This window comes from Silurus meridionalis, chromosome 8 (genome assembly GCF_014805685.1).
Source record: "Silurus meridionalis isolate SWU-2019-XX chromosome 8, ASM1480568v1, whole genome shotgun sequence".
Lineage (NCBI taxonomy): Eukaryota > Metazoa > Chordata > Actinopteri > Siluriformes > Siluridae > Silurus > Silurus meridionalis.
In genome coordinates, this window is record NC_060891.1 from 27,981,879 (window position 1) to 28,005,852 (window position 23,974).

General features: G+C 43.6%; 2 protein-coding genes and 1 long non-coding RNA gene across 4 annotated transcripts in view; 2 read left to right on the forward strand and 1 right to left on the reverse strand.

The window, feature by feature from the left end:
- Nucleotides 1-6,553, forward strand: part of rab3gap2 (RAB3 GTPase activating protein subunit 2 (non-catalytic)) — a 30,742-nt gene extending 24,189 nt beyond the window's left edge. Inside the window, 5 exon segments of the mRNA XM_046855308.1 lie at nucleotides 1-147; nucleotides 374-463; nucleotides 1,743-1,970; nucleotides 4,340-4,504; nucleotides 4,680-6,553. The exon segment at nucleotides 1-147 is cut by the window's left edge and continues 69 nt beyond it. Of these exon segments, the coding sequence (XP_046711264.1) occupies nucleotides 1-147; nucleotides 374-463; nucleotides 1,743-1,970; nucleotides 4,340-4,504; nucleotides 4,680-4,832 (783 nt within the window). The 3' untranslated portion in view covers nucleotides 4,833-6,553.
- Nucleotides 6,397-18,404, reverse strand: iars2 (isoleucyl-tRNA synthetase 2, mitochondrial). 2 transcript variants are annotated; one of them, XM_046855309.1, is made up of 24 exons: nucleotides 18,020-18,404; nucleotides 17,166-17,288; nucleotides 16,801-16,954; nucleotides 16,544-16,692; nucleotides 16,219-16,268; nucleotides 15,984-16,093; nucleotides 15,775-15,868; nucleotides 15,501-15,616; nucleotides 13,838-14,007; nucleotides 13,628-13,718; nucleotides 12,982-13,133; nucleotides 10,225-10,385; nucleotides 10,001-10,103; nucleotides 9,809-9,902; nucleotides 9,671-9,721; nucleotides 9,215-9,323; nucleotides 8,984-9,086; nucleotides 8,492-8,617; nucleotides 8,235-8,366; nucleotides 8,047-8,153; nucleotides 7,758-7,903; nucleotides 7,393-7,583; nucleotides 7,170-7,314; nucleotides 6,397-7,096 (listed from the first exon to the last, which is right to left on the reverse strand). In XM_046855309.1, exons 1-24 carry the CDS (start codon nucleotides 18,278-18,280, stop codon nucleotides 6,957-6,959), a joined length of 3,078 nt encoding a protein of 1,025 aa, XP_046711265.1. In that variant the 5' UTR covers nucleotides 18,281-18,404; the 3' UTR covers nucleotides 6,397-6,956. The 2 variants fall into 2 exon arrangements, with proteins under 2 accessions (XP_046711265.1, XP_046711266.1); XM_046855310.1 differs by lacking the exon at nucleotides 9,671-9,721.
- Nucleotides 18,405-19,961: 1,557 nt separating this feature from the next.
- Nucleotides 19,962-21,415, forward strand: LOC124390170. Its single transcript, XR_006926695.1, has 2 exons — nucleotides 19,962-20,145; nucleotides 20,904-21,415. It is a non-coding gene; the product is annotated as an uncharacterized LOC124390170 (long non-coding RNA).
- The last annotated feature ends 2,559 nt before the right edge of the window (nucleotides 21,416-23,974 follow it).

A 23,974-nucleotide genomic window follows, 5' to 3' on the forward strand; every position in this document is an offset into this window, starting at 1 on the left:
GGTCCAGCATCTATAGTGGAGTTAGCGCTGCAGCAGAGAGCGGTGCATTACCCACTGGTGCAGCATCACTGCCTGCTAGCGACACTGCTGCACGCCGCCATGAGCTTCTCACTGCGCCTTAAACCCCTCAGCCTCTTCGATACCAAGGTTTCCTAGTGACCATATGAAATATTTATTATTATTTAGACTACATTTCAATATTTCTAAAATGCGAAATAAACTGATATATTTTTTTGTATTTCTTGTATGGTTGCCTTCTACACCCATTACATCAGTCGCATTATTAAAATATCTGTCACAGTCCGTTAGAAGTGTGTGTGTGTGTGTGTGTGTGTGTGTGTGTGTGTGTGTGTGTGTGTGCGTGTGTGTCCAGGGGAAGAATGCGTTTTTCAGGGAGCTGACCTCCATCCAGCTGCTGCCCAGCGGTGACATGGACCCCAGTCTGGTGGCTATCAGACAGGAAGTAAGCCACATTTCCATTTCCTGTGTCATAAAACCATAAATACACTATATTGCCAAAAGTTTTCGGACACCTGGTCATAAGTCTGCTCTTTATGAGCATCGCATTCCACATTTAGTACTAATACACTCTTATAATTCCCTCCACTCTTCTGGGAAGATGTTCCACCAGATTCTGTAGTGTGCATACTGACATTTGTGTGCCTTCAACTTTGTGGTAACAGTTTGGAGAAGAACCAATGTATGTCAGGAAAGGTCAAGTGTCCCAGTACTTTTGTCCATATAGTGTGTGTGTGTATTTATATATATTACAGACAGACAGACAGACAGACAGACAGATAGATAGATAGATAGATAGATAGATAGATAGATAGATAGATAGATAGATAGATAGATAGATAGATAGATTCCTATTTTTTTAATCTACAAACAAAACCCCATAATGACAAAGTGAAAGTACTTTGTTAAAGCTCTTTTATCAGTAATCACAGCTGTAAATCTTTGATGCTAGTTGCTTGGCAACTATTTTTGGGCAGGTTCTCCCACTCCACTCTGCAGAACCTCTCAAGCTCCATCAGGTTGGATGAGGAGCGTCGGTGCACAGCCATTTTTAGATCTTTCCAGAGAAGTTCAATCAGGTTCAAGTCTGGACTCTGGCTGGGCCACTCGAGGACATTCACAGAGTCGTCCTGTAGACACTCTTTTCCGATATTAGCAGTGTTTAGGGTCGTTGTTCTGTTGGAAGATGATCCATCACCCCAGTCTGAGGAGCTCTGGAGCAGGTTTTTATGAATGACGTCACTGTACATCGCTGCATTCATCTTTCCCTCGATCCTAACCAGTCTCCCAGTTTCTGCTGCTGAAAAACATCCCCACAGCATGATGCTGCCACCACCATGCTTTACTATAGGGATGGAATTGGCCAGGTGATAAGCAGTGCCTGGTGTCCTTCAGACATGATGCTTAGCATTCAGGCTCAAAGAGTTCAATCTTTGTTTCTCATAGTCTGAGAGCCCTGCAGGTGCCTTCTGGCAAACTCCAGACAGGCTGTCATGTGACTTTTACTGAGGAGTGGCTTCTGTCTGGACACTCTACCATACAGGTCTGATTGGTGGAGTGCTGCAGAGATGATTGTCCATCTGAAATTTTTCACATTTAAATGTTCAATTTATGGGGATTTGTTTGTAGAATTTTGAATAAAATAATGAATTTAATCCATTTTGGAATAAAGGCTATAATGTGTGTGTGTGTGTGTGTGTGTGTGTGTGTGTGTGTGTGTGTAGTTTTTGCTGAGTATGTTGACAGCATGGGTGAAGGCCCTGGGTGAGGAAGAGCAGAAGATAAAGGAAGAGAAGAAGGATGGTGTGTCTGATAACGCAGAAGTGATGGAAGTGGCGTGGATGGAGACGTGTCTGGAGCTGGCCTCACTGCTTCAGCTCAAAACTGATATCCTGCGCAGACACCTCGTCTGTGAGCTGTACAACCAGGGTCTGGACCTGCGTGCTGAGGAGGTCAACATTTATACACACACACACACACACACACACACACACACACACACACACACACACACACAAACATCATCAGAAGCATTTCAGCCTCCAGAAAACACAGCAAGTGGTAGAGCAGATATCTAATCTAAATCTAATCTCCACATTGATTATAGGAACACCTGTAAACTGTTATTCTCATCCAATCAGTCACGTAGTAGCAGCACATTGGTCTGGTTTACTGTAGTCAGCTCATATCATCACGTTTTATAACCATGACAAGCAGAAAAGCATTTTAGAAGGAAGAACACATCAAACCTTGAGGTGGAGGAGCTACAACAGCAGAATCACTGACACAGATTTGCTGCATCTGGACAGCTGAAGGCTGGAAAAAAAGACCAGGTGTTCCTATTAAAGTGGTGCAGCTTTTATCTATTTATTATAAATAAAAATAAATATTCTGCAGAAGTGATGAGGGAGACAGCTAGAAAGGTACTTGGTGTAACATCTGGAAATAAGGAAGTGCAGGAGAGCAGAAGGAGAAAGAGGTTGGAGAAACAGAATTGGGATCGACAGAGTGATGAGAAAAGTAGGCAGGAGAACAAGGAGATGCAGCAGCAGGTAAAGAGGGATGTGGTGAAAGACAAGGAAAAGGCATATGAGGAGCTGTAGGAGAAGTTGGACACTGAGGAAGGAGAAAAGGATTTGTAGCGATTGTCCAGGCAGAGGAACCGAGCTGGGAAGGATGTGCTGCAAGTTAGAGCAATAAAGGATGGAGATGGAAATGTGTTGACTAGTGAGGAGAGTGTGAGGAGAAGATGGAGGGAGTATTTTGAGCAGCTGATGAACGAGGAAAATGAGAGAGAAGGTTGGATGTTGTGGAGATGGTGAAGCAGGAAGTGGATAGGATTATTTTGTTTGTGGATGATATTGTGATTTGTGGTGAGAGTAGGGAGCAGGTGGAGAAGATCCTGGAGAGGTGGAGGTACACGCTGGAGAGAAGGGAATGAAAGTCAGTAGGAGTAAGACAGAGTACATGTGTGTGAATGAGAGGGAGGGCAGTGGAGGGGTGCGGTTGCAGGGAGAAGAGGTGGAGAAGGTGGAGGAGTTCAGGTACCTGGGGTCAACAGTGCAGAGTAATGGAGAGAGTGTTAGAGAAGTGAAGAAAAGAGTGAGAGCAGGGTGGAGTGGGTGGAGAAGAGTGGCAGGAGTGATTTGTGATAGAAGAGTATCTGTGAGAGTGAAAGGGAAAGTTTATAGGACTGTGGTGAGACCTGAGATGATGTATGGATTAGAGACAGTGGCATTGAGTAAAAGACAGGAGGTGGAGCTGGAGGTAGCAGAGCTGAAGATGTTGAGATGTTTGTTGGGAGTGACGACGATGGACAGGATTAGAAATGAGTTTATTAGAGGGACAGCGCATGTAGGACGTTTTGGAGACAAGGTGAGGGAGGTGAGATTGAGATGGTTTGGACATGTGCAGAGGAGGGACATGGGGTATATCAGTAGGAGAATGCTGAGGATGGAGACACCAGGAAGGAGGAAAAGAGGAAGACCAAGGAGGAGGTTTATGGATGTGGTGAGGGAAGACATGCAGGTAGTTGGTGTGAAAGAGGCAGATGTAGAGGACAGGGGGGGATGGAGACGGATGATCCGCTGTGGCGCCCCCTAATGGGAGAAGCTGAAAGAAGAAGAAGATGAAGAAGAAGAAGAAATCTATATTTGGTTGTAAATGTTGGTTTTTAAATAGAAATGTCTCTTAGTTATTATTAGAGGTCGAAGCACCGGTAGCTGATTGCAGGAACTATCATCTATTAGCAGAAATCCTCATCAGCTTCCAGTCCACTGCAATTCACTAGAGTGACCTCTAGGGGCGAATTTTAGGGGTTTTTTTTCATGGAGAATGCTATATTACATTTATTAATTATATAATGATATTGATTAATGAATATATTCATATATATTTCCTTTAGCACATTTTCATGATTCAGTGCTTTATTTTTATATATATATATATATATATATATATATATATATATATATATATATCGATGATTAAGCTTAATTATTTATTAGATTCACCCACCAAGTAAATGTTTTGATTTCAATAGCAATGAATATAAAAAATGTCATTATGACAGTAATAATGCTCTTTTAATAGGCGATATATCTTTCAAAAAGATTAATTTGACATGTACGGTGCAGAACAAAATAATAAACTAATCATTAGGAGGCAAAATAAATACATTTAACATAAGATCTACAGTAATACTGCTAGTCACTGCAAATTCTGTGGTGCTCAGGGAAAAAAATGTGGGTACTCTTAGGCTTGAACTTTGCTTATTCTCTCTCTCTCTCTCTCTCTCTCTCTCTCTCTCTCTCTCTCACAGGTCATGATGGAGGTGGAGGATAAAGATGTGTTGGCTTCTCAGCTCTTGGTTTTGACTGGTCAGCGTCTGGCCTACTCTTTGTTTCACGCTCAGACTCAGACGAAAGCCAGCATGGAGCTCCTGGCCCGTCTCCCCCCCACCCTCTGTACCTGGCTCAAAGCTATGGTGAGCTTCAGCTGAAAATCTCAGCCCTCACACTCAGGCTTCTGGGAAGATGTTCTCAGGTGGAATTGCAAAAGTGTGAAATATAAGTGGGGTAATGGACGGATTTGAATGTGTGTGTGTGTGTGTGTGTGTGTGTGTGTGTGTGTGTGTGTGTGTGTGTGTGTGTTTTCTACAGGACCCGAGCGAACTCCGGTGTCTCTTTGTGCCTCTGCAGCAGATCAGCCGCCTGGTGAGCCACGTGATCGAGATGCTGCCGGAGAAACATGGGCAGTACAACATGGCGTTGCATCTGCTGGAGACGGTGGACACACTGCAGGAAGAGGAGTGAAAGAGAGAGAGAGAGAGAGAGAGAGAGAGAGAGAGAGAGAGAGAGGAGGGGGGTGCTGGAGAATATTTCCATGTAAATTCCATTGTCACTTTATAAGTGCACTAATTAAGATTCCACATTACTCCAGACGTATCCGGTCGGTCAGGACATGGTCAGCATTTTCAGTTGTGTACCCGCGCTAATTATGCTAATTAACTCATTAATTAACCATTCGATTCTTTACTTATTCATTAATTATGTAATTGCTTAAAATGGCAGTTAATTAACAGATGCGTTTGTTTTGCTGATTGTTTAATTAATGAATTGACAGACTAAACAATTAATTAATTAACTGACATTCATCATTCATTAAATGATTTTCCTCTAATAGCACCACACAGAGCATTTGGCACCATATATAAAGGTATTTATTTATTAATAAATTGATTTCTAATTTAATTAACAAAGTAATAAATGTATTATAATATATATTAATTTATATATATTTATATACATATATACATGTGTGTCAGTCAAATACTGTGTTGTGCTCTTGTAGGAAAATACAACCTGATGATGATGATGATGATGATGATGATGATGATGATGATGAGTCTCGTACCACAGCAATGTTTCCAGTGATTTCCTAATTATAAACTTTGATCGCCGTGCCGACACTGGAGACTCCGCCCCTAAACCGTTTAAACCCGTTTTTGTAACCCGGTCCTCGTAAACCCCGTGTAAATAAACCGAGGGATCCGCGGCAGAGCGATGTTTACGATTCGATGTTACAGAAAATAACCAGTGCGAGACGGAATTGAAGTGTTTCGAGCCGTCGTTGCGTTTCTGTCGTAGCCGCAGTCGCAAAACCTGCGACCCATGAACGCGTCCTGTCTGATCGAGCGTGAAAGTCAGTGGAGGGAAATGTGTGTGAACGACTAATTAAAAGAGGTTTCTATTTAACACTTTTATGGAGGAAATGAGGAAGGGTGTACATGTGACAGAGGGGGAATGTTAGATGATCAGTGTTAGCAGTTCTATGCATTTTAATGATGAAAAGCATGTCCCCGGCTTTACACGCCACACGGGGTCAGGGGTCGTTAACGTCGCTCACTATTCTCCTGCAGAAACAGTCACGTGTATTAGTTCATCCTTAGCTGTAATAAATCAGGTTTTACTCAATCAGGTGCCGTTCGATCTCTACAGTAACATCTCTGCCCTTCGCTCTTCTTTTTCTTCCTGGAGTTTGTATTGTAAATGTAATTTATGTGTCTATGACAGATCTGGTATTTTCCCGCCCCCAGAGACGGAGGTATATTATGCAGAACAGCCGCTCTACGTTCAAACACTTCACTACGAACGAGCTGCTGTTTCTTATCGTACAAACCCAAATACACTAAAAGCGCTATATAAAAGATTCAACACGGAAGTGTGTGCTGTGTTTTGCGTCGCCGTTGTTAATATAAAAGGAGGCATCCTTCCTGTAGCCCTACTCACAGGGCGTTAGCTTCTTTGAGTGGATAACGGGCTGTTTTATGGATGCAGATTAAAATATAATACAGCATGGGCGTGGCTAACAGGAGAATTATTTTTCTTAATTATTGTTCTTTTATTTTATTTGTACACAAGGAAAAGCAGTAGAAAGCAGTTCTTCATTTACAGGTGCACTCATGTCACTTTCTCTCCCCACAAACACACAGATTTACATATAAATGTAAATAAAAATAAAACATTGGAACATATTTCATTCTATACTACAGTCTCTTAAATCCTCCCCTCATACACACACGTACGAACAAACACGTGAAAGTGATGCTTCAGGGAAATAAATACCAGTTTAGTGCGAAGTTTTTGAGGATAGCTCCGAATCTGACATTAAGCTCCGCCCACTCGCAATAGCCACAACGAATCAGAACGATACCTTTAAACCAACTGAAATATCTTGCTTTAGCCTGGAGTGGGCGTGATCAATTTTTTCATTTATTTCAAGTGCAGTTTCATTCCTCTCCCCTAGAGGGCACTAATATAACAAGATGCTTCTTTGACGCATTTGTTGCACATATTCTCTGAAAGCCTGCCTCATCGTAACGCCTTCAAGCAGCAGGAATCGAAGGTGCATTCTGTGTCTGGGCAGAGGCAGGAGGTTTATTGGGCGATGACCGTCTGGCACCGCGGGCACAGGCAGTCGGGCGTGTCCGAGGTGTAGCGTCGACACCGGGGGCAGCGGGACAGAGAGATGGGAACGGCAGCTACAGAGTACGCACTTTCTTCACGGATCTCGCCACCTGCAAGACAAACAGTGTCAACAACAAAGACGCTAGGAACGCAGATTAGCGAGGATTAGCGTAGCATCGTTACCTTCCAGATTGATGAGGAAGCTCCCCTTACTGATGACTGCGTTGTGGGGAAGGTCTCGGGGCAGCACGCCTGTCAGGGTGATACGTGACGCCATCATCAGCTCCGTCAGCTGAGAACATGTAGAGGTCGGTTCCTCCTGCAGGGACTGAAAAAGCACGCAGGCGTGACTACAGGAAGTGCAGGTGCTTAAGACAGGAAGTCAATCTCGAGTTTTAAAGTTCACCTCCACGAGCTCGAAGAAGAGCCCGGGTTCAATGGCGATGGTCAGGTCATACTCTGCCGCGTTGCATCCTGGGATGGAAGACAGGAAGGAGTCTCTGATGGCGCACGCCCCCTCTACGGCTTCCTCCAACCCGGGTTTCCTCCACACAGAGCTGCTCTTAATCCATCCACTCCGGAACACACTCTCTCCTTCTGCACAACCAAACAGAGACAAGCAGGTAACACCGCTTCAAAGCTTACGGTTTCTATGGTAACACCTCATCCATAGTTTCATGAGATTTATGGAAGGAGTCTCCAGTGTCAGAGCGGCTTCAGGAAAATTACACAGAGATTACACATAACTATAAATGGATAAAAAGTGTGTACCATCGTGCCCCGGCGCGTGCTGGTACACCTCCTCGGCCAGGTGAGGGAGGATCGGAGCGATGGAGCGAGTCACGCCATCCAAAATCTCCTCCAGCACAGTCTGACATGACCTCCTGCCCAGAGAGTTCTCCCCATCACAGTACAGCCTGAGAGACAGACAGGGGGTTACAAAGACCATGCAACACTTTTTATCCATTTAGAGTTACATTTAACGTGAGAGCGCAACCTGAAGGCTGTTCTGGAAATTGATTGGACCCGTTCTGACCAATCAGGATCCAGCATTGCTCACCTGTCTTTGATGATGCTGAAGTAGAAGCTGCTCAGGTCTCGGGTGATGAAGGCCTGCAGGAGACGAATCACTCGGCCGCAGTCAAACTCACTGTAGGCATCAGTTACCTTACACACACACACACACATTAAACACTTGTAAAAGGTTGTGTGAGTGATGTGAACACGCCTGATTAATCATTAACACACCTTAATGCTGAAGTCTCGCAGCAGGTGCAGTAGGTACTGGTCGATGTAGTGCATGTCTTTGGAGTCTACAGCATGAATGCGAGGGTCAAAACCATTTAGGTTCCCCAGCAAGAACCTCAGAGTGTTCCTCAGCTGCAGTGTGGAGAACCCGAGAGAGAGAGAGAGAGAGAGAGAGCGCGCTAATGAGGTCATTACAAGTGTTTATATCCTAAAACTATAATAGTGCTGTTCTGTGTGTGTGTGTGTGTGTGTGTGACCTTGTTGATGTTCTCTCTGGCTGTGTTCAGTGCTTTGGGTCCAATCTGGACCTCAGAGAAAACGTTAGACTCTGCGACCCACCACCTCAAAACATCTGCACCGTACGGAGGAGAAACTGCCAGATCCTGGTAAAGAGAAAGGGATTGATGGTTGAATAGACTGATGGAGGTATGGTGTGAATGAATAAACGGATTAATAGACAAAAAATGAATGAATGGATAGAAGGGAGAAGTGGAAGTGTGTGTTAAATATGGATGGATGGATGGATGGATGGAAAGAAGATGAGCAAAGATGGAATGATTCATGCATAAGCCCAGTGACTGATGGGTGGATGGATAGAAATATAGATGGAGTGAAATAGGGATGGATGAAAGGATGGGTAGATTGCAGCAAACTCTGAACAATGGATGGATAAATCTATTTATCCCAAAAGGATAAATGAATGAATGAAGTAAAGGATAAACAGACAGATAAATAAACGAGTGCCTCACCGTTCCTCCGTTAATGACGACGTTGGGGTCGACAACGTTACCCAGAGACTTGGACATTTTCTCTCCTTTCTCACTGAGCACAAATCCATGGACCACTAACGCCCTAACACACACACACACACACACACACACACACACACACACACGTCATACTATATAAATTGTATTATCTATATTTTACATATAATATCTGTAACACACACACACACACACACACACACACACACACACCTGTAAGGTGCTTTGTTGCGCACAGCCACGCTGGTCAGCAGAGACGACTGGAACCAGCCTCCGATCTGATCCTTCCCCTCGATGTACACGTCTGCCCTCGGGTCTGCGTCTGCAACACACCACAACTCAGGATTCCAAAAATGTAAAATACCGTCCAATCATGTGATTATCTACGTCACAATGCCATGAGGCGTGTCACGGAGGCGTGTCACGGAGGCGTGTCACGGAGGCGCCACAGACAACAGAGTTGTGAGTAAACAATATTAAAGGTGCAGTAAGTGAGTTTGCTGTGCAGATCAGGGTGAGTTTCTCTCTAAACTACATGCAGGGATCAGGGAGATTTCCAGTCAATGCTGTTATTGGGGAAGACACACGGTGTGTGTGTGTGTGTGTGTGTGTGTGTGTGTGTTAGTTGACAGAAAGATTGTGTTGTTATCGGTTTGTTTATTTGTCCACCTTGTACTTTTAACCAGCCCCTTTTTCCTGTGTCAGCATCTTTCTCACCCGCTGAGGACACACACATGGAGATTAAACTGCTGCACATCTGGTTTAACACACACACACACAGATACACACGAAAGAATGGAGACACACCCTGTAGCACAGCAGCCCAGGACGTCCCACTGTCAAACCAGATGTCCAACACGTCCTCACCCCGCACGTAATCCGTCACAGCTCCGGCTTTACTCTAACACACACACACACACACACACACACACACACACACATCACCTTGATGTTGATTATTTACTACTACAGCAGGACATGAGCCTTTTCATCTTTTACCTTCTTCAGTACGTCAGGAGGAAGTAGTGTTTCCAGTGGCTCCACCCACCAGCTGTCACTTCCTTTCTCTGCAAACACACTGGCGATGTGAGACACGGTGTACCTGTCAATCAAAAAAAAGATGAGTGGCCGTGGTACGTGTCTGTGTTGCTGAATAAATGTGTGTGTGTGTGTGTGTGTGTGTGTGTGTGTGTGTACGTGTGTGTGTGTGTATGTGTACGTACTTGTTGATGAGAGGTTCCCCAGTGTGTTTGTGGTAGAACACAGGGATGGGAACTCCCCAGCTCCTCTGACGTGATATACACCAGTACGTCCTTCTGTCCAGCATCGCCAGGAGACTCGCCCGGGCCGACTCTGGCATCACACGCACCTTCTGCAGCACCTCCTACAGTACAGGCATGAAGATCCAGATCACAGCACAAGTCAATCAAAAGTCATATATATATATATATATATATATATATATATATATATATATATATATATATATATATATATATATATATATATATATATACACTGTATATATATATATACACTGTATATATATATATATATATATATATATATAAGAATTAGGACACCTGACTCTTCCAGCCGTATGTGGTTCTTCTCCATTTACCACAACGTTGGAGGTTCATAATTGTGTATTTTCCCTTCACTTGAACTTGAATTCCAAAACCTGTTCCAGCATGCGCACAAAGCCAGCTCCAAGAAGATCTGCTCTCCATGTTTTAGAGTGGAAGATCTCCTGCTATACAGATCCAATTAAACACCCCAGGAACCTTCTCACCTACATCACTACCTGACTTCACTAACACCATTATAGCTGAAGGAATCTCCACAAACCCTAGTGGAACATCTTCCCAGAAGAGTGGAGCTCATAATAACAGCACATGGGACTGAATGTGGAATATGATGTTTCAAAGACAAAGATGGATGGAGTGAAAGACAGATGGATGCATGGAGTGAAAGACAGAGGGATGGGTGGACTAAAGAATGGGGAGAGGAGGATAAAAAAACTGGAATGGTTGGTGCATAAACCCATTGACTAAAGGAAGGAGGGGAAGATGGATGGATCAAATGAACTATGGATGGGGGAATGGATGAAAAGATGAATATAGTGAAAGATGGATGGATGGATGGATGGATGGATGGATGGTAGCAAACTCTGAACAATGGATGGATAAACCAAAGGATAAATGAATGTATGGATTAAGTGAATGATAAATAGACGTATGGACGAGGTAAAAAAAAAAAAGACATAAATAAACGAGTAGTTCACTGTTCCTCCGTTAATGATGACGTTGGGGTCGAAATCGTTACCCAGAAACTTGCACATAATCTTATATAATCAGGTGTCCACAAACTGCCTGGTGTTTTTAAGGAGCTCATCAGAGAACATGGAGAATATTTGTTGTTAGTGTGGATATGCAAATGAGGAGCGCTGATAAGCCAATTGTGTGTGACCTGAATTTGCATACCGAAACTGAAAATACAGTGAGGAAAATATGTATTTGAACACCCTGCTATTTTGCAAGGTCTCCCACTTAGAAATCATGGAGGGGTCTGAAACTGTAGGTGCATGTCCACCTCCACTACATTTATTGTCTTAAATTAGATGCACCTGTTTGAGGTCGTTAGCTGCATAAAGACACCTGTCCACCCCATACAATCAGTAAGAATCCAACTACTAACATGGCCAAGACCAAAGAGCTGTCCAAAGACACTAGAGACAAAATTGTACACTTCCACAAGGCTAGAAAGGGCTACGGGGAAATTGCCAAGCACCTTGGTGAAAAAAGGTCCACTGTTTGATCAATCATTAGAAAATGGAAGAAGCTAAACATGACTGTCAATCTCCCTCGGACTGGGGCTCCATTCAAGATCTCACCTCGTGGGGTCTCAATGATCTTAAGAAAGGTGAGAAATCAGCCCAGAACTACACGGGAGGAGCTGGTCAATGACCTGAAAAGAGCTGGGACCACCGTTTCCAAGGTTACTGTTGGTAATACACTAAGACGTCATGGTTTGAAATCATGCATGGCATGGAAGGTTCCCCTGCTTAAACCAGCACATGTCCAGACACATCTTAAGTTTGCCAATGACCATTTGGATGATCCAGAGGAGTCATGGGAGAAAGTCATGTGGTCAGATGATACCAAAATTGAACTTTTGGGTCATAATTCTACTAAACGTGTTTGGAGGAAGAAGAATGATGAGTACCATCACAAGAACACCATCCCGAATGTGAAGCATGGGGGTGGTAGCATCATGCTTTGGGGGTGTTTTTCTGCACATGGGACAGGGCGACTGCACTGTATTAAGGAGAGGATGACCGGGGCCATGTATTGTGAGATTTTGGGGAACAACCTCCTTCCCTCAGTTAGAGCATTGAAGATGGGTCGAGGCTGGGTCTTCCAACATGACAATGACCCGAAGCACACAGCTAGGATAACCAAGAAGTGGCTCTGTAAGAAGCATATCAAGGTTCTGGCGTAGCCTAGCCAGTCTCCAGACCTAAACCCAATAGAGAATCTTTGGAGGGAGCTCAAACTTCGTGTTTCTCAGCGACAGGCCAGAAACCTGACTGATCTAGAGAAGATCTGTGTGGAGGAGTGGGCCAATAGTTAAAAAAAATCATACATTGTGATTTCTGGATTTTTTTTTTTAGATTATGTCTCTCACAGTGGACATGCACCTACGATGACAATTTCAGACCCCTCCATGATTTCTAAGTGGGAGAACTTGCAAAATAGCAGGGTGTTCAAATACTTATTTTCCTCACTGTATATCATATTTAAAACGGCTCTGCTGTTTTATGATGCAATAACACACAGGATTCGATGTGGGATTTTCAGATCCCAGTTCTTTAAAGGTTTACTGAGTCTCACCTCAGACTGAATTACAACTTTACCAGATCACTGGTTCCATTTGTGGAATAACTTCTCAGGACCCTTCACCAGGTCATGCTAGCTCACCTTAGCCGTGTCCTTCAGGCTGGCCGTGTTGATGAACCACTGCTTGCTAGCTCGGATCACCACGGGCTTCTTACTGCGCCAGTCGTACGGGTAACTGTGTACACACGGCTCCTCTTTAATTAAAGCTCCAGCGGTACGGAGCATCGAGATCACTGCAACACACACACACACACACGTTTTAGCTGCCGGAAGTAAAAGTATTATTGATATATTAATGTTTTTCCAAACGTGAAACTCGTAATCATAACCTGTAATAGACACGCCTGTTATGACATCATAAAATGCCAGAGCCAATCAGATTTCACTATAGATTACTGACAGAATGGGAGTGAAAACCCGGTTTATACTCGGGAGATGTTTTTTTTGTGTGAAACCTGCAGTCACGTGAGCACAGTTTGTTCGCACGCTTGTTACGTATCTTCTGTACAGCTGTAAGGTTGACGTGGAGGTGAAGGTTCTCATAATCCGTGTCTCAGAATCCAAAACTCTGAAGTATTTAATGTGGATTATGATTATACAGCGCTTTCAGAGTGCTCATATGCAAAATATGTAATTTAAGACCCAGAGGTAGTGTGGTGTAAAAGTATTGGCACCTCTGCATCTGTTATGATTGGGTTTTTCTTTTTTCGTTTCTGAATTTTCGAACCTGTAGATGTTCCGTCCTCCAGGACACTCAGACCCTGCAGATCAGCACCGGCTGCCTCTGTGAACCTGCCCTCTTCATCCACTATACACTCCTACACACACACACACACACACACACACACACACACACACACACAAAACACGCACACCTTTATTTCCTGGCAAATGACACCTGAGAGGATCTGATTGGATGTTTGGTTGATTGACGCACCACGGGCAGGCTGAAGTGAGAGGCCACGCTGTAGTCCTCCATGCCGTGAGCAGGAGCCGTATGGACCAATCCGGTTCCTTTAGCCATAGTCACGTGATTAGCCGGCAACAGGGGAACTTCCTTTTCAGGAATTGTGGGATGCCGGCAAATTCCACCGTCCAGATCAGAGCCTGGAGAAGAGAGAGAAAGAGAGTTACAGATGATGGTGATGAGAGAGTTAGATAAGGAAAAGTGTGAGAATACAAAGGAAGACACCACATAAGCAATATATTTATATTAAAAATATAAAAATGAAGACAGAGCATCGTGAGAAAGACAGAAAACTGAGACAGACAGAAGATGAAGAGGAAGAAAAACAGGGTGTAGGAGGTAGAGGTGTACAGGTGCAGGGGTAGAGGTGTAAAGGTGTAGGGGATGGAGGTGTACAGGTGCAGGGGATAGAGGTGTACAGGTGCAGGGGATAGAGGTACAGGTGTAGGGGATAGAGGTGTACAGGTGTAGGGGTGTACAGGTGCAGGGGTAGAGGTGTACAGGTGTAGGGGTAGGGGTGTAAAGGTGTAGGGGTAGAGGTGTACAGGTGAAGGGGATAGAGGTGTACAGGTGTAGGGGTGTACAGGTGCAGGGGATAGAGGTGTACAGGTGTAGGGGTAGGGGTGTAAAGGTGTAGGGGATGGAGGTGTAAAGGTGTAGGGGTAGAGGTGTACAGGTGAAGGGGATAGAGGTGTACAGGTGTAGGGGTGTACAGGTGCAGGGGATAGAGGTGTACAGGTGTAGGGGTGTACAGGTGTAGGGGATAGAGGTGTACAGGTGTAGGGGTAGAGGTGTAAAGGTGAATGGGGATAGAGGTGTACAGGTGTAGGGGTGTACAGGTGCAGGGGTAGAGGTGTACAGGTGTAGGGGTGTAAAGGTGTAGGGGTATAGGTGTACAGGTGTAGGGGTGTAAAGGTGTAGGGGTGTAAAGGTGTACAGGTGTAGGGGTGTAAAGGTGTAGGGGTAGAGGTGTACAGGTGTACAGGGTAGAGGTGTACAGGTGTAGGGGTGTAAAGGTGTACAGGTGTAGGGGTGTAAAGGTGTAGGGGTAGAGGTGTACAGGTGTAGAGGGTAGAGGTGTACAGGTGTAGGGGTGTAAAGGTGTATAGGTGTAGGGGTGTAAAGGTGTAGGGGTAGAGGTGTAAAGGTGTAGGGGTAGAGGTGTACAGGTATAGGGGTAGAGGTGTAAAGGTGTACAGGTGTAGGGGTGTAAAGGTGTAGGGGTAGAGGTGTACAGGGTAGAGGTGTACAGGTGTAGGGGTGTAAAGGTGTAGGGGTAGAGGTGTACAGGTGTAGAGGGTAGAGGTGTACAGGTGTAGGGGTGTAAAGGTGTACAGGTGTAGGGGTGTAAAGGTGTAGGGGTAGAGGTGTACAGGGTAGAGGTGTACAGGTGTAGGGGTGTAAAGGTGTACAGGTGTAGGGGTGTAAAGGTGTAGGGGTAGAGGTGTACAGGTGTAGAGGGTAGAGGTGTACAGGGTAGAGGTGTAAAGGTGTATAGGTGTAGGGGTGTAAAGGTGTAGGGGTAGAGGTGTAAAGGTGTAGGGGTAGAGGTGTAAAGGTGTAGGGGTAGAGGTGTACAGGTGTAGGGGGTAGAGGTGTACAGGTGTAGGGGGTAGGGGTTTATTATATGTACCCGTGAATGTAGCCAGGTTTTGTAGTTCAGTGCCGAGTATACTGCTGAGGTTTGCAATGCGCTCAGTCGCCACCAGGAGGAGCTGTTCATCATCACCTCTCTTCACTAAAGAGTACCTAAAGAGTGAAAACACACACACACACACACACACACACACACACACACACACGAAAGAATGTCAGAATGACGCTAATGTATGTACGGTATAGTGGTATGTCAGGTGACGTGTGTGTGTGTGTGTGTGTGTGTGTGTGTGTGTGTGTATAAAACTCACTGTGCTTTGGGCATGAAACACACTGCCTGGTTGGCTGGAATAGTCCATGGTTGCGTTGTCCACACCAGCACACACACTTTACCCTGCAACTCCCCTGCAAAACAGAAACACACACTATCGGTGCTTTACGTGTGTGTGTGTGTGTGTGTGTGTGTGTGTGTGTGTGTGTGTGTGTGTGTGTGAGAGACAGAATAAGGAAGGTAACATACCCATCATTGTGGTTAGTTTAGGTGGGAGTGTGTTGAGAGGGAACGTAGCGTACACTGCAGTGCTCACGTGCTCGGGGTTATACTCCAGCTCTGCTTCTGCTAACGCTGTCCTACACACACACACACACACACACACACACACACACACACACACACACACACACAGCGGAGAGAAAACACGTTACACACCCATTCCGCTCTTATAATACATTAAATTGTATCAGATTTTTCTCACCTGGATGATGGAGACCAGAAGACGGGTTTATAATCCTGATAAATCAAACCCTGAAACATCACAGAGCCTACAATCAGTGCTCATATTCATTCATTCACTCATTCATCCCTTCTTCCATTCATTCATTCACTCATTCATCCCTTCTTCCATTCATTCATTCACTCATTCAGCTTTACTCATGCTTGGACCCGGGGGATATAAATGAACGAATAAATGAATGAAAGGTTAAGTTTAAATTCCAGCCATAACAAGCTGCTACTCCTGGGCCCCTGAGCGAGGCCCTTAATCCCATCTGCTCAAGATTCAGGAGAAAACGAGGCTTCACCTTGCTGTGCATCTCCTGGAAGACGCGGAGCTGCGCCGCCTCGTATGTTCCGTTAAACGTGTAGTAACTGTTCTCCCAGTCGGCCATGATGCCCCAGCGCTGGAACGCTGCACGCTGCCTCGCGATGGCGGATTCCGCGTACTCCCGAGCTGCACCACAAAGACGAGTCAATCAGAGACAATACAGGAAGTGGAACGAGTATTAGACTCTAATCCTGTAACATCTTCACACCAGGAGCTTCAACAACTCCTCCTGACCTTTCTGTCGGATCTGTAGAGGACTCAGGTCTTTGGTGTCGAGTTCTCCCAGGGCTTTGAGCTCGATGGGAAGACCGTGGCAATCCCAGCCGGGGACGTAGCTCACCTTCCTTCCTCGCAGCATCTCAAAGCGATTGTGAACATCCTTCAGGATCTGCAGAGAGAAAAACAAGAAACATCTGACACGTTTATCTACACGAGCATTAGATTGCTACGTGCTTCTTTTTAGACACTGCAGTCTGGATTTATCTCCACGCGCTGCTTTAATAAGTTGCGCTCCTCTGAGAAGATGTTCCACTAGATTTTGTGGAGGGTGTTAGTAAGTCGGGTGCTGATGTAGGTGAGGTGAGGAGGCCTGTGGTTACCTTGTTGAGGGCGTGGCCGACATGGGCGTCTCCGTTGGCATAGGGCGGCCCGTCGTGGAGACAGAACTCCTTCTTGGATTTTCTCTCTCTTTGCCACGTGTAGAGCTGCTCAAACCCGCAGTCCTGCACGTACAACAGTGCGTTAAGAACATATCGTGACGTGTTTATTTTAGTTTGGGGGTTCAGAGAGATTCGGTGTGGCGAGTTTAAAGAGAGCGATGCGGCGGCGCTTTAGTGCCTCACCTCACTTTATCTCATCTTCTCAAACAGATCGACCTCCAGAGCTTCACGACACAAACTCACAACCTCCTGATCATCATCTCATAGATCTAAAACTGTACACGATTCTAGAACTTCCTTTTTATTTAATGAAGATAAAAACGTAAACACGCAGCGAGTCACCAATCAGGATCGAGCGCACGCTCTGTTTTACACGTGTTCTGATCGGCGCTTGGTGTATCTACTGCTCACCAACATACAGTTCAGCATCAGTTCAACATCAAGCAGAACATTTAGAGAGGAATAAATGATGAAGAAACTCCAGACTCGAACTCACCACCACACACGTGAACTCATTTACATAATTTATTTAAATTTAAGACAAAAACCTTTGTACTTTTACTGAAGTGAAAGTTTAAAGGGACACTTTTACTGTTACTGGAGGAACATCTGGTTCTATGGTTTGTGTTCATTCATCACTGGTAATATAAAGGCTGGTCGGTATACCGGTATAATGTCGATATCGTGATAACAATTACGCGGTACACTATTGTGGAAAAAATCGTTATAATTATTATTTTGCAGGTGTGTGTGTGTGTGTGTGTGTGTGTGTGTGTGTGTGTGTGTGTGTGTACCCGCTGTATCTGTAGCTCGACATCCAGAAGTTTCTGCCCGCTGAGCTTCATGGGGAAGTGTGTGCGGGGGAGCAGGACGGTGTGTCGGTACTCCGCGGGTGTCTGAGCTCCGGACCCGGGGGCGGCCGCTGCGTCCCCGGCGGAACTAAAGGAGAGAGCGGCCCGGAACACGGCGACTCTCCGCGCACCAAGACCCTGCCCCAACCCCACCGCCTGCCCCCACCTCCGCCCTGCTAAAGCGGAAACACGGCACAGAAACATGTGTGGAAGTAAAAACTCTTCTTTTTACCCTTTAATTCACTTATCAATTAATACAGTTACATTAGCGTTCAACGTGACCTGCACACCGTGTCGCCTGTCAGCAGCTGTTTCCACCCGGAAGCTTTGAAAAGACGCACACTCACGGATGCTGAGAAGGGACACGCGTGGGTTTGGGCGTTACAAAATCGCGTCTGTGGAGTTTTTGTTTACAGTTTTTCTCAGTTGCTTTGTTTTATTTCTCGGATCAGGAAGACCATTTCTCTAAACAATGTGTACAAACAAAACACTGGATTTCTTTCAAAAAACTTAACTTTTCTCAAAATCCTCAGTTCATCTCTCAAAAAATGTGTCAATGATCATCTCATTATGATCAGAATGATGAGTTCTTTTATTATTGTTTACAAACAGGATCATCACAGTGTTTATTCATGTGATCAGTATGATGCTGCACAGTTTCAGTGTTTCCTGATATAAACTATGGTTTGGATGATGATTAAAACTGCATGAGTCTGAATTTCTTCTGTTTCTCATCTTTGAGTTTCAGCAGCACAAATGTATTTATTTGAGTGGATATTTGATTGATGTTGATTGTAAAAGAACAGACAGAATTCACACTTTTACTGTATTAGTGTTTGTTTGTTTCCTGGTTGTAAAGTGTAATTGTGTATTTTGGCGTCTGTCACTAACTGAAGGATCACGAGATTCACCTTTGACCTGTTTTAGAGAACTGGTTGATTATCGGTTGATCTGATGTCGTTCACTCGCCTTCATCAGTGACCTTCAACATTCATCTGCACAATTCATCAATTCAACACATTTACACAATAAACGTTTAGTAGAAAGTTTAGATGAAAGATTCTGACGACTGATTTAATCATTTTATATTTAATGACGTACACAATGAACTGATGCTGAGATGTTTTTGGGGTTAAAACTGTTCAGGTGAAACCAGTAGAATATATTTGAATCATCATGAACATAAACAACTGATACTGTAGGAAACAGCAGACACTCGTACACAATCCATTCAATGATGTACAAAAGAATTAAAAAACTATAACAGAACTACATTTTACAACAAATTTTACAGTAAAAAACTGTAAAAAATAACCGCGTTTTACTGTTTCTTCTCAGTCTCTTTGACCAGAGATAAAATTCTCAAAACTACGTGTTCTTCCACATCATTTACTCATTTGTGCTCATCATAAGAACATTTCTCATGTTTTGATCAAAGTGTGAATTCTTTTGTGCATCATTGAATAAATCAACAAAGCAACTGAGAAAAATTGAGACCAAACTCAGTAAATACATTATTAATAAAGCATACTGTGTACAATCAAGCAGTTTTGCTGAGTTTGTTCCCACCCCATTCCAAAAAACCCACAAGGTGGCGCTGTTCCCACGCCTCGGGCCTGCATGTGGCGCACCTTCACTGCGTACAGGGGCAGTTTTTATATTTACAAAAAAGAAATAATAAAACATTCCTACATCTATTTATTAGGTTATTGTTATAATTGATATTTTAGTTACATTATTATGTATTTATGTTAATCATCATTAATTAATTAATTATATTCATGTAAATTCCCCTGAACCGCTTCGTTTAAACCCAATTAAAGCCAATGAGAAAAGAGAGAGAGAGAGAGAGAGAGAGAGAGAGAGAGAGAGAATAGGGGGGGGGCGTCCACATGACGTCATCGGGCGCTTGCTTTATAAAACCCTTTTGGGCTCGCACTCATGTGCAATAAGCTCAGAGTAGATCTTCAGGTGCGCGTGTGACAGAGAAGAACCGAGGAACCTTCACCATGAATAAAGTTCTAATGGCGTGTTTAGTGCTGGTGCTGATTGTGCAATTCGCAACGCAGGTGTGTAACACACACACACACACACACACACACACACACACGTACGTTTAGGGTTTTTATTTTTCTTATTGTAGTTTTATTTAATTCTGCCGCGCTAGAGAGACTCATTGGTGCGCACTTTCGCACGGGCTTGATTTTATCATCCTCATCCATCCATCCATCCATCCATCCATCCATCTCTTTATCCATCCATCCCTCTATCCATCCATCCATCCCTCTATCCATCCATCTGAAATCTGGTTTAATCTCATTTAATCTGCGCATCACCGTTTTCCAGTCGCGTTTCATTCATTCAAACAAATTAACGGCTTTTTAATGAACGCAATTTGTTAATTAGTCTTAATTACTTGTTACTTCAAAATTGTAGTAATTAATTAGACTGAATTTTAGGAAGATGTTTGTGGGGGTTTGGGTGAATGGGTGTTTCTGCTCATGCTTTAGTAAACCTGCCGGTGTTATTTCCTTAATTCGGATTGATTCTAGTTGACTCTGGTGTTTAGTTTGTTGCTCCTTCACCAGACTTGTTTTGTTTTTCTGCACTGGTTTGTGGTGTTTTTTAGTTCTGACTAAACCCTAGATCAGGGTTGTACATGTGACTGGGTGTAATGTCCTGTCTGAGGTGTTTGTGTTCAAACAGGTGTTAAATCTGTTATTTGGTGATTGAAGACTGCTAGAAGATCATGATCTCATCTTAATTAGTTGAGCTGCTGAATTTCTAATGTTCTCAATCTGACCTCTTTGTCCCCTCTGATGCACAGGTCGATTCTCAAAACACAACTGCAAACACATCTGCAAACAGCACTACCCCAAAAAATGGAGGCTTCATGGTGCTGCACAGCATCTTCAGCCTGGTCCTGCCTGCTGGCCTGCTCGCGTTTCTGCTCCATGATCTCCGCTGGTGAACCGCCGGCGTCGACAAATGAAGGATGGAGCCACGCCTGAAGAGCCTCACTTTCTAAATCCTTGAGTCGAAATGGAAATGATGCCATGCTGTGAACCTACTGGAGATTAAATTATTCTTGGTGGAGGACCTTATTTCTTTTTCTTTTTTTAAGGATCTATAAACTGAAGCTCTTTTTGAAGTCTCTCGCGAGGCGTTCAGTCGGTTCCTATGATGCCCAGGAAATGGTTTTTTGCGATTGAGGCTGATCAGGAATCGACCCGTTCCCTTTTTCATTAGTGATTTTAAATAATAAAAATGTCACTGTAATTTTGTATGAATCTTTAATTGTTCCAATTGTAACTACAATAAATGGTTCCTCCACTGGTTTGTTCTTTGTGCCTTCTGTCATGCTTTTTCATCCAGTTCCTCGTTTCAGACCCAGTGATTGGATCAGTGGTGTTCACCACAAACTTCCTGTCATTCAACAAGCAGAAAATGATTCTCAGACTGTTTTCATGGTTCAGTAAAGCAGCAAAGTTCCTGATTCTTAATTTGAGCTTTTTTTTTATTTTTATTTTTATTCCCATTGATAAACTCGTCCCCCAAAGTAGCTCTAAAATTGACACAATTGTGTAATGATTCTTCTTGAGTGCCTCAGAACAGCTGACGTACACATGACGTGTCAAAGGTAAAAATCGCACAATTTGAATGCTTTATGCTAGCAGCAATGGAGAAATGCAAAGCATGCTAATGGTTGGAAACTACTGAGAATATATTGATCACTTTTGTATAACTTTTGTGTATCCAAGGTTTTCTCTGTAATCCTAGATCTACTTTTTCTGATTAATCAGATCTTATTGAAATTCACATGCAAAATCGTTCGGGTTTTTTTTTATTTTAGTAGTTTAAGTAATCAAATGTTTGTTTCCTGATGGGTGTGGCCTCTTTTAGGATGACTCCACCCCCTCATGAATCATCTACACTCTGGCTTTTGTAGGTCATGTTCACGTTAAATCTTAATTTAAAAACGTAAATTTCTCTCCTAGTGGCCTTCCGTCCACACGTTTTTTAGTCCACGGAAACGTAGCTTTCTGAAAACGTGATACAAAGTGGATGCATTTGTGGTTTTTTTTGCTTTTGCATTTTCACGTTAGTGTGAACTGCATCTTTTATCGCTGTCCTTGAAGCATGGTGGTGGAAAGTAAATAAACACCAGGCTGAAATGACTCTCGGGTCGAAGCGTCTCATGTTTCTCTCCTGCACGGTTTATTCGCTTGTGTATTGGGACGTGACGTTCTCTGTCTTTTCTGTGCAAAACAAAAATGTGGATGTGGAGCGTTTTTAAACAAATGGCGTTTTCAGATTTAGTCTGATGAATGTAGAGATAGCGCTTGTTATGGGATCTTAACCCAGTTAAGCTTGTGTGATTGAACAGAGCTCTCCGCCATCATGAACCCTAATCGGCTGAGTATTTTTTGGAGAATCTGTTCATTGCTCCTGGTTCATAATCGCCTGAATGACTTACTGACTCATTTTAGTTTGTTTTTTTGTCACCTACAGCGTTTTCCTTCTTTCATTTTTAGTTCTGTAGGATCTGAGCAGAAGGGAGAAAAACACCAAAACAAGCACATGGTTATATAATTCATTTCTCACCGCTTGAGAAGAGCTTTCACTTGCTCTTCCATTGGATAGATATCTTGAAATATCTTCATGCGTACTGGGTGTACATTATTCTTTAAAAAGTCCTCGACTAAACTTGGCCTTGCTGACTCAAGAAGGTTGGAGCTTTAAAATCCGAGATTGAGACGAAGCTAATGAAAGTGAGATTGTCAGCTTTTCGAACGCTCTGCTGATTAGCATGCTAATCCCAGTTTCTCATAAGTGGATATGTGTAAGCCTTGGATTATCCCAAACCTCAGCCGTATGAAACACAGACCTGCTGTCAACTCTTTATTCAGACATTTATTCATAATTACAGATCATATATTTCTACAAATTAAAGGAATTTCGGTTCTTTTAAGTGAAACGGAGGCTTCTGATCGATTCGCCAATCACAGACTTATTGTGGTCTTCCAGTAATAGCAAAAGTTGTTGATCAACTTGTTCACGGTGATTATTAGTCAGCAGGAATACCACAAGATTGATTAGTTATTAAACAAATGATAAGGTCTCTGTAGGCAAGATTCATCACGCTTGCAAACAGACACATCAGGATTTCCTGTTGAGGTTTCCAGCTATTTGTGGGTGTGGGCAAAAAATATATGGAAGACTTCAGGTTCAGATTTCAAGCAGGAGTTTATTCCACTACCTTGGTGCCATTACAGAGAAAAGTATTGAAGTCCTTGTAACGAAAGAGATGGTGGGAGCAGGTGAGGGTTTTTTTTTTTTTGGGGGGGGGGGTAACAGTAAGAGCTCAGAGGTTGAAAGGTCTGAATTTGGCTTTGTTTTAAACCTCATGCACGTGGAACCTTCAGGATTCCTTTGTAGTGGTGTGGAAGAACTTATGAAGCTTGTAAATGAGTCGTCCGACTGCATTCTGGATCAGTTGCAGAAGCCAAACCATATTTGACAGACGCCATTATCTATAGCAAACTATAATTACATTATTTTTACTACTGAGTACTTGAGAGTGAAGGGTTTCGCTCAGCTTGGTGATGTGGGGATTTAAACCTACAACCTTCTGATCTACTACTAGTTTAAATGGCTTTCTGAGGCACACCAGCCAGGAGGAAGGTGCACGAGTCCAGAGTTCAGATGAAGTTCTGAATAATCTGATGTTGTAAAGCAGAAATTAACATGAGCGTGTCCTTCCCTCTAAACATTATGTAAACTGAATGAGGCGACAAGATGAAACCACAGTTATGTTTTTTGTTTCACTGTTCATGTAAAACAGGAAATAAGTACTAACTCCAGGTATTAACTACATTTGTAAGTATAGGAGTAATT